The sequence below is a fragment of the Sinocyclocheilus rhinocerous genome, unplaced genomic scaffold (genome assembly GCF_001515625.1).
Source record: "Sinocyclocheilus rhinocerous isolate Xijiao unplaced genomic scaffold, SAMN03320098_v1.1 scaffold780, whole genome shotgun sequence".
Classification (NCBI taxonomy): domain Eukaryota; kingdom Metazoa; phylum Chordata; class Actinopteri; order Cypriniformes; family Cyprinidae; genus Sinocyclocheilus; species Sinocyclocheilus rhinocerous.
In genome coordinates, this window is record NW_015654937.1 from 2101373 (window position 1) to 2112129 (window position 10757).

Sequence of the window (10757 nt, forward strand, 5' to 3'; positions counted from 1 at the left end):
TTTAAAGCTGCTTGTGATGGGCTTTGGTTCATCATGTGACTTTCTCATCACCACCTGCATTTGGTGGTTATCAGTGTATTACAAAGGTACAAAACAGATTTCAGTACTTCAATAGGTTGGTATATTAACATTATATCAGTTAATGAAATTACGGTATTTAACTGTAAATTTAAGTTAAAACCATAAAACCTAAAACGTTTCTACCGTATTTTTTACGGTAAAATTCTGGCAACCACAGCTGCCGGTTTTTTAACGTACATTTTACGGAATTTTTTTTTTACAGTGTACGAATGTGATATGTTTTATAGAATAGTACAATAGAGTGCTACAAGGACAACATTTTGCTGTTGAAAATACAGAAGTTAGCATCACACTGGTTTCCTTAAAAAAGCGTAATAGATTTTACTGATTTTTTGATTACCGCAAAAAAATAACCTTTGTGACCAACAAAAGTTTGTGATTCTTATATATTTTGTTCATTAGAGATGCGCCAATCATGATTTTTCATGAACAGATATCAGCCAAAATAATAATAATTTTAAAAAAAAACACGTCCAGCCACTATTTATGGCCAGTCGACCAGTGCATCTATATTGTTCATCATGATAATCTTCACAAATTAACACAACTTTTATGAGAATTTAAGTCTAAATGCAATTGGCAGATGTAAAAAAGCTAAAATTACAGGCTAAAAAGAAATATATCGCAGCCGCATGACTTCAGTGTCACCACCACTAAGTTTCCAACTCTTTTTCAAATCTAAAAGTTTGAGTTAGACTGCAAGAGCATGAATATAAACGCAATGAGGCTGTGAGGCAAACTAGTAGATGAGGTTTCCTGAAGTTTAATGTCAGCAAAAGCCTCTGTAGTCCCATTTAGCAACTTGTTAGCAACCGCCTTTTTTAAAGGTAGTGTAGGCGATTTCAGAGAGGCTTTGAAAGCATAAGATCCCACCCTCCCTGCAAATCACTCTCCAAAGCCACGCCTCTCAACCAGCATAACAAAAAATAAATAAACATTTTATTTTAACCCTGGCCTTTAAGACCCTTATAGTTCAAGTGAGTTTTAAAAAACAAACCCAAGTATGGCATTACTGATGGATTTTATGCTGTAGAATAAAATGTGAAAATATCTTGAGCTTGTGTTAACCACAGAGTTTATTTCAGGCCTACAACGGGTTTCCTTGTTTTAGGTCTCATTTCTGCTGCATTCTATAGTTAATTTAGTATTTGGGGGCCTGTAACTTTCTTGTTTGTTTGTTTTTAATCGTTTTAAATATAGTTTTTTGACTTAATTCAGACACTCTTGACTTTATTCAAGCTCTCCAGACTTGCTGCAACAACAAATCAATGTGAATGACATGACGTGACTGATCTGTCTACTACTTGACTACTGACTTAATGAGAACATCCCATATTGTTTAAGATATTTAATGGTAATTCTCCATCCACAGCTGCTGACAGTAAGGCCGAAACCACCCAAAATATTCAGAACAGTGCTTAACTGATAGGTTTCATCCTTCACTGTCAGTATTTGCTCTATGAATCATCCCCAACAACTACTTGTTTGCATTAAACTCAATCTATTGTTTCTCATATTAACATATTCCAAAAATGGTCTGAAGGCTTTCAGCCTCATTTATTGGTCGTCTGACAAGTAGAGCCGTGTTCTCTGTGCAAGCTGTGGTTTTAACAGGTGACATCACTTCCTTCTGAGCCTGACTCATGGCTCTCTGTTTCACTGGCTGTCTTGACCTGAACACATTCGCTGTTTACTAAAAATGCACTACTAAAATATTCCCGAACCACATTATTTCCAGAATCCAGATTCCAGAGTGAAAACCAGCCCACGCCATCCATTAACCACCATGACGTCGGGATGTATGACCACGCCCCCACATTCCAGGGCAAATGATTTCAGGCATCAATTCTATAACCTATAATGTTATCATCTACAAAGACCAGCGTCCGCCAACGTTAGTGAAACTCGATGTACACGCCTTTCCACCGAGACTAACTCTAACGGCGAGGTGAGGAAGTAACATCACCCGGTGCTTGCAATATGCAAAGCGTTATCAAAGCAAGCGGATGATTTCATAACAAGCAGCATTCACAGTGGAGTGGAATAGCATAGGGTATCTGTAACCATAGCGACGCAAAATTCATTTTAATATTTTATTTTGGTAGTAATAACTGGAACAAGCTAGCAAGGCTGCAGGATTTGCAACGCGGTGTATGGTCATGCAGCCGACCCATAAACGATATGTTTACTCGTGCCACTGTCTTTATATTATCATATAGCTATATACCACAGGATAATCCAACCAAATCAGGCCACATTTAGCAGGAACTGTGCTGCTAGTGTCGAATGCAGTCTGCGGAATAAGTGAACACTGGTTTTTAAATAGGATAAATATAGAATATAAATCACTTTAGTGTCGGATAACACAGAGTTCTCGGCAGAGAAGAATATGAGGGCAAAGTCAATGCAGCTGTCAGACATTCTGCGCTAAGCTTTCATGACTTCCTGTTAGGGGTCGGTCTGCCTTACTCTCATTAAACTTTACTCAAAAAAGCTAAACGAGCCAAAAATAAATGCTATGTGTTAGAGTTGCGGACGTACCCCTGTTCCGTTATCGCAAACCACCACCTTTCTTCCTTGGCTGTCCATCTTCCAAAACCCTGGAGCCGTCAACGGCAACCCAACTTTCTCTGACAAAGTGCTACAAGCACTCAGCAAAGCAGCAGGTTTCACTTCCTGCTCCAGACGCTCGCGCGAGCGGCTCAGCCTGTTTTTTCCACAAGCCCCGCCTTCTGCGTTCGGATTGGCTAATAAAACTTGCAAGCGGTCTGCGATTGGACAGTTGAGGAGTCATTCATTGAAACTTCACTGTAGTAACAGATTTCCAACACATAGCTCGATAGACGGTATGTAACATCATTTGTCATTTCTTTTCTATAATATTTTGTCACTAATCAATGTTGCCTTTAGTTTCAATAATTAGGGCCCGAGCACCGATGGTGTGAGGACCCTATTGGAATTGCTCCGTTTCTTATTAGGGCCCAAGCCAGAAAGGCGCAGGGCCCTATTGATCCCCTACATATTGCCCACTCTTTGCTCTTTTCCAAAAGCCACCGGGTGGCGGTGAGCCCGGGTGCGAGGGCCCTTTCATCGCTGCTTGCAGCTTTAATTTATAACTTATAATCTTAGGTAATAGAGTATAAAAACAAAAATACTCAAGATATTAAAAACAATAATAATAATCTTAATTAACATTAACAGACGTTAATTTTTTCAAGACATTAAAAAACATTAACAGTGCAGTGCAACAAATGACAAGGAGTTCATAAGGAAATGGGAGTGTAAACAGCAGTCTATTTATTTAAAAGAACGGTATTCCATGCTAAACAACAAGACCAGTTTAACCCAATGTTAGAAATGCAACAAACATAGTCTAAAACAAATCTCATAAGAAATCTCAACATAACTTGAAACATTTAAAAGGAAACCTTAATAATCATTGATAAATAAATGATTAATCATAAGAAATAAATAAACAAACAAACAAATTAATTAATGAATAGTTATGTCTATTAAAATAATAATAATACAAACGCATAACAAATATTTCATATAAGTTAAGTATAAATTGTTCCAATGAAAATGTAAATAAGAAAGTGATTTAAATGAAATCTTGTTTTCAATATAAAATGTTGTTCAATATAAAATGTTAAAATAGAAAACAGGACTTTTTTTGTGGTCGGAACGCTTCCTCGCGTTCCTAGTTTCCGGTCGGAATGTGACGCTCTTTCATCAGCAGAGCGTCAACATGGCGGCTGTTCTTTCACCGAGACCGTGCGATAGCAATCCTGAGACTCCTGGGACGCAGTCTGCGAAGGTTTGTGGGTGTTTACGGCTACATCTTGTTGCACAGACCACAGTTATAACACTGTAGCATGTGAGGTATACATCTATGCAGTTACTGCGTCTATAACAGCGTGAATGTGAGCAATAGTCGCCTTTGTTTATTTACTGTTAGCCTGCTAGCCGGTGGAGCTAAATATATAGATGAACGGACGATGCTCAGAGTAATTATACTTTTAAACAAATTAAGCATATGAACGGACCCCAGCTGTCTTCCAAGGTGGTTTTTGGACAGTTATTGATAGTTTTCAAGGCCACATAGTATGATTTCATGGGCTTTAGACCTAGGTAGCCCTTCTAAACATAATATCTCTCAATCCAGATTGAAATATCTTTGACAGGATGGTATTTCTGACTCTTCGAACAGGATGATATTGAGGAGAACTCCAGTGATGGCAGTCAAGCCCCCAAGAGACGCAGGATGGGCTCAGGGGACAGTTCCAGGAGCTGTGACACATCCAGCCATGAGCTGGGGTGAGAGCTCATTACACACATTCTTCCTACTGTACAGCATTTAAATATGCAAGTGAGGAATTATCTAATTAAATATGCAATAATTTGCATACATTTCCAGAGCATAAATCTATTCTTCTTCGTTTTGGTTTCTTATTAGACTCAAAGATTTATACAGAGGGGATTTAATTTATCTCTTTTTATCACTCCATAAAACGGAAAATACTGTCAACAGCCAGAAAAAATACAAATACGTGCATTTTTAGGAATAAAACGTTGTGTCAAACCAGGCGAATGACATATGAACAAACCCCTGTATAAAAACCTTAAGAATATAGATAGGATTAAAGCTGAAAAGTTTGGTGTTATGTAAATGCTACTGAGTGCAGGAAGAAAAACTCATTTTGAGAAAACGGCCTTTAAAGATATATATTGTAATAGACATCAAAGGATGCAAAAAGTGCAATAAAAGAAATACAAATTCAAGTGTATTTTGCGTATTTGCTTTCCACTAGTCTGAAGCAATACTTTGAGATGCCAAATAGCCCAAAATCTCAAAATTGACCTATGCTTGTAAAATAAAACAATGTTTTTGCCTGTTCTTGCCTTATGAAATTATTTTCTAAAATAGTGCTGGGCGGTATACCGGTCCATACCGAATACCGGTGTTTATTTTTGTTATGATATGAATTTTTAAAATACTGCAATACCGGTGTATGTCGCTTAAACAACGTTCGGAGCGCCCTGACAATGAAAATAGTTAGCTGTTTTTCTTTGCACCATCATATTTTACCTATGTGGCTTCTAGTATTTCTGTGAATCCACACCTGTCACCTGTTTGTGGCTTTATTGGCTAGCCAAAACTGTTTTTAATCTTTATTCTGATGCTTTTACTGTTTATTGAGCCTTGCTATTTCATTACAGACCAACATACTTTCCTGCTGAGAATCTGACAGAATACAAATGGCCCCCGGATGACACAGGGGAGTATTATATGTTACAAGAACAAGTGAGCGAGTACTTAGGAGTCACTTCGTTCAAGCGGAAATATCCAGGTATGAACAATAAGCCTCTAACTGTCTGCAGAGAAAAATTGAACTGAATGGTTTTCACGTTATTGGTCAAATAGTGGTTTGGTTTTCAGATTTAGTTACAAATGCCAGAGATGACTTTTTGTATTGTGCTGTGCTGTCCCAACACCCTCTGTTTTTTTCTTTACCAGATTTGGAAAGAAGAGACCTGTCTCACAAAGAAAAACTTTATCTGAGAGAACAAAATGTTATTACGGAAACGCAGTGTACTTTGGGTAAGAATTCAATCTTTCTCATTTCCGTTTCTTGAATTTGTGAAACTAATAATAATAATAATTTTGTAAAATTGATAACATGTAATTCTTTATTCTTACCCTGAAAATATCCAATGTAGTGTCCGTATATAAACTCAAATGCTTTACTTTTCCAACACGGTGGTTTAATTCCTAATGTGCTCCACTTGGCATTTCAGCTTTGACTTGTATCTTAATTTATTGTAGTAGTTGTAGTAAGAAGTTGAGTGTAGTTTGAGACTAAATGCAAGACCCCTCTAATGAAATTGCTCCCTTCTCCCTCAGGCCTCACTGCTCTGCGCAGTGATGAAGTCATTGATTTGATGATGAAGGAGTATCCAGTCAAACATGCAGAGTACTCTGTCATCCTCCAGGAGCGAGAGCGCCAGCGGATCACTAAAGAGTACTCTGTGAGCACTCTTAGTGCGGTGAGTAACACACACTCTTTTATTTATTATAGACTTTAGATATTACTCTTTTATTTTATTTTTTTTTATTTTTGGAAAAACTTTTTAATAAGGTTCATTAGTTAACTACTTTACATTAACATGAACTAAGCATGAACAATACTTCTACAGCGTTTATTAATCTTAGCTAATGTTAATTTAAACATTTACGAATGCATTATTAAAATCAAAAGTTGTGCTTGTTAACATTAGTTAATGCACCGTGAATTAACATGAACTAACAATGAACGACTGTATTTTCATTAACTAACATTAACAAAGATTAATAAATACTGTAATAAATGTATTGTTCATTGTTCGTTAATGATAGTTAATACATTAACTAATGGAACCTTATTGTAAAGTGTTACCTTTTTTTAAAGAAATAAATACTTTTATTTAGCAAAGACACATTAAATTGATCAAGAGTGACAGTAAAGACTTCAAATTGTTACAAAAAAATGTATTTCAAATAAATGCTTTTTTTTCCCCAAAGAATCCCGAAAAAATTATTACAGTTTGCATAAAATATTAAGTAGCACAACTGTTTTTTTTTAAATGGACGATAATAATCAGAAATGTTTTTTGAGCAGCAAATCAGTATATTAGAATGATTTCTGAAGGATCATGTGACACTGAAGACTGGAGTAACGATGCTGGAAATATAGCTTTACCATCACAGGGATTAATTAAAATGTGAAATGATAATATTTCAAAATATTATTATACAAAATATTTTTTTAAATAATTTACTGTATTTTTGATCAAAAAATGCTTTGCTGATAAATTATATATATATATATATATATAAAGTAAAGGCTGGTGTATGCAGGAATAATGATTAATACTGGTTGTACTTTGCTAAAAGTCTGTGAGTCCTAATGGTCTGACTGTTTTCTTTTTTAGCAAATGCAGCAACAGAATCCTCAAAAAGTTGAAGCCAGTAAAGTGCCCGAGTACATAAAGAAAGCAGCTAAAAAAGCTGCTGAATTCAACAGTAATTTCAACCGAGAGCGGATGGAGGAGAGGAGGGCTTATTTTGACCTTCAAACACATGTAAGATGTGCTCGTATTCTTTAATCTGATTGTGTACTGCGGTGTGTAAAATGCATGTAAAACTGCTTTACCACCCAGAAAACCCTAGGACCTGTCTAACAATATCCTGGCAGCACCTAGCAATGACTCTGAACACCTAAGCAACCACTTATAGACCTTAAGCCTGTGTTATACTTTCCGCGTCCGCGAGTCCGCTAGGGTCCGCTATGGTATGCGTGATGTCAAAATCGTCATCGGAGAGTGTGCGCGAAGGCTCTGCGCGGATATCCGCGTGCCTCCCATTTTTTGGTCAGTAGGCTACTGCGCATGCGCAGGCTGTGTGAAGAAGCCCGTTGCTACTCTATTTCAAATAAATGCTTTTTTTTCCCCAAAGAATCCCGAAAAAATTATTACAGTTTGCATAAAATATTAAGTAGCACAACTGTTTTTTTTTAAATGGACGATAATAATCAGAAATGTTTTTTGAGCAGCAAATCAGTATATTAGAATGATTTCTGAAGGATCATGTGACACTGAAGACTGGAGTAACGATGCTGGAAATATAGCTTTACCATCACAGGGATTAATTAAAATGTGAAATGATAATATTTCAAAATATTATTATACAAAATATTTTTTTAAATAATTTACTGTATTTTTGATCAAAAAATGCTTTGCTGATAAATTATATATATATATATATATATAAAGTAAAGGCTGGTGTATGCAGGAATAATGATTAATACTGGTTGTACTTTGCTAAAAGTCTGTGAGTCCTAATGGTCTGACTGTTTTCTTTTTTAGCAAATGCAGCAACAGAATCCTCAAAAAGTTGAAGCCAGTAAAGTGCCCGAGTACATAAAGAAAGCAGCTAAAAAAGCTGCTGAATTCAACAGTAATTTCAACCGAGAGCGGATGGAGGAGAGGAGGGCTTATTTTGACCTTCAAACACATGTAAGATGTGCTCGTATTCTTTAATCTGATTGTGTACTGCGGTGTGTAAAATGCATGTAAAACTGCTTTACCACCCAGAAAACCCTAGGACCTGTCTAACAATATCCTGGCAGCACCTAGCAATGACTCTGAACACCTAAGCAACCACTTATAGACCTTAAGCCTGTGTTATACTTTCCGCGTCCGCGAGTCCGCTAGGGTCCGCTATGGTATGCGTGATGTAAAAATCGTCATCGGAGAGTGTGCGCGAAGGCTCTGCGCGGATATCCGCGTGCCTCCCATTTTTTGGTCAGTAGGCTACTGCGCATGCGCAGGCTGTGTGAAGAAGCCCGTTGCTACTCAAACCTGTACAATCCGTCGATAAAGCAATATAAAGACAGCTAGATGTGCAATAACTCTGGGCAATTGTTTGTTCACATGTTTGTTTATTGTTCAAGCCGATCTACTACGCATGTATGGAACACGTCCGCAGAGCGGACCATCAGCGTATGCTTTCGGTAGTATAAATACAAGTAGTCCGCGTCCGCGCTGTACGTGTACGCGTCCGGATTGCTCATGCGGAAAGTATAACACAGGCTTGAGTCAGGATAGCACCATGTTTCATTTGTGATATGAATGAAAACGAGGCTGTGAGGGATACAAAAAAAACTTTTAGTAGACAAAAAAAAAAAAAACTCATAAAACAATTTTGAAAACACACCTTTTTTTTTTCTAGGTCTCATTGCTTGTTCGCTTTTTTGCTTTTACCTGTAGATTATTCAAGTACCTCAAGGAAGATACAAAGTCCTCCCTCCTGAAAGAACCAGGACCGGTCCATACCCAGTTGCCCTCATTCCTGGACAGTTCAAAGAGTACTACAAAGGGTGAATTCTATCCTCCACTGTACTTGAGAACAACGCAAGCCTTAAATTCGTTCCGCGTTCTGACTGGGTTTTTCTTGCCTCATCCACGTTTGTAGGTACTCTCCAAATGAGCTCCGCTACTTGCCCTTGAACACCGCTCTATACGAGCCTCCACTGGACCCAGAGCTGCCTGCCCTGGACAGTGATGGTGATTCTGATGATGGTGAGGATGGAAAAGAAGACAGCAAAAAAAATAAAGGTTCCTCAGTAAGTTGATTTCATGTGACTGTGACTTATAAAAATGCTCAGTTGGTTTAGTTAGTTCAGATGTGATTTTCAGTCTATAGTTGGACAATTGTAAAGATATCTAGTGCAATTTAGTGTCTCAAAAGCAACCGTAAAATATTGAATGTATATATTTATGCACTCTAAAACATTTCCAAGTGAAACACGATATTCAGTGAGAAAACATGTAGGCAGTATTTTATTATTCAGAGTGTAGGCAGGTGGTTAGAAGGGTTGAGAAATAAAAAGGGTTTTAAAAAATGGCAATTTAGATGCAAAAGCAATTTGAAAAAAAAGTTACATACAATTTGTGAGAAAAACGGAGCTTTTTAAAAAAAAAACATGCATGGAAGACCAGTTAAGTGTATAAATGGGTCCATTTGGATTTCACATTCACTTTAAAGTGAATAAGAAACAATGTTTGCAATACAATTTACTTTTATAATCTGACATTTCCAAAATCCAAAGTGGTATTCAAAGAGGAAAAATGTAGGCTAGGACAAGTATTATTAATGTTAACTAAAAAGTATTGCGAATCATTTCTGATCATTGAAATAATGCTGAAATCTAAATATGAATATATTTAAAACTTAAACTTATTTCAGGTAGTTGCCAAAGCAACATTTCTTTTTTTTTTTACTAAAATGACTAAAACTGAAATAGAAACGAAGGCAAAATTTACATATAAAAAAAAACTAGTGAAAATGACAAAAGCACATAATAAAAGTGCTAAAACTTACACTAAAATTAAAAAGTTGCCAAAGCAACATTTCTTTTTTTTTTTTACTAAAATGACTAAAACTGAAATAGAAAAGAAGGCAAAATTTACATATAAAAAAAAAAACTAGTGAAAATGACAAAAGCACATAATAAAAGTGCTAAAACTTACACTAAAATTAAAACAAAAAAATATGAAAAGACAAGCTAATTCAAAATATTAATAAATACTCTATAGTAGTATAGCCTTTAACCATTAGGAATAAATTGGATCATGAAAAGTGGTCTCTATATGAAAGGGGACATCATCTATAAAGGAAAAAAAATGACTCGTGGATAATAGGAAGTGTATTAAATTTTTTTTGTTTTTTTGTTCACTTACAGGACAGTTCATCAGGAAACACTTCAGAAGGAGACAGCCAAGACAGTGGAATTCAATCCAAAGTCAAGAGCAAAGACGCCACTCCTCGCACCGTCCAACACAAATCTGTCCCTGGGTACAAGGTAGAAGAAAAAAGCCCCTGATCTTTTTTTAAAATAACCCAACACCTCTCTTCTCCTCTTTTCGCCACCCCTCTTTTCCAGCACTTTCAGCAGAGAAGTCCTCTTTCTTCTGACTTGATCATCAGTACATGGTCCAAACACACTCTCTCTCTCTCACACACACACACACACACACACACACACTCCCCCTGGTGGTCATAGATCGGGACTGCACGTGTCAATGGCACTTCTTGTCCGGTTGAAGAGTGGCACCCCTTTTTTCAGTGCCAGGAC

The 10757-nt window shown here is 36.7% G+C and overlaps 2 protein-coding genes across 3 annotated transcripts in view; one reads left to right on the forward strand and one right to left on the reverse strand.

Moving 5' to 3' along the window:
• The window catches only part of LOC107717836 (actin-related protein 2-B-like), a 24031-nt gene extending 21279 nt beyond the window's left edge, over positions 1-2752 (reverse strand). For both annotated transcript variants that reach the window (XM_016524718.1, XM_016524717.1), the window contains exon 1: positions 2623-2752. In XM_016524718.1, the coding sequence (XP_016380204.1) occupies positions 2623-2670 (48 nt within the window). In that variant the 5' untranslated portion in view covers positions 2671-2752. The remainder of the gene's footprint in view (positions 1-2622) is intronic.
• A 1019-nt stretch (positions 2753-3771) lies between these two features.
• The window catches only part of phf10 (PHD finger protein 10), a 15416-nt gene continuing 8430 nt past the window's right edge, over positions 3772-10757 (forward strand). The window contains exons 1-9 of the mRNA XM_016524719.1: positions 3772-3898; positions 4292-4398; positions 5302-5432; positions 5600-5683; positions 5987-6129; positions 7054-7203; positions 8890-8999; positions 9095-9245; positions 10365-10484. Of these exons, the coding sequence (XP_016380205.1) occupies positions 3830-3898; positions 4292-4398; positions 5302-5432; positions 5600-5683; positions 5987-6129; positions 7054-7203; positions 8890-8999; positions 9095-9245; positions 10365-10484 (1065 nt within the window). The 5' untranslated portion in view covers positions 3772-3829. The remainder of the gene's footprint in view (positions 3899-4291; positions 4399-5301; positions 5433-5599; positions 5684-5986; positions 6130-7053; positions 7204-8889; positions 9000-9094; positions 9246-10364; positions 10485-10757) is intronic.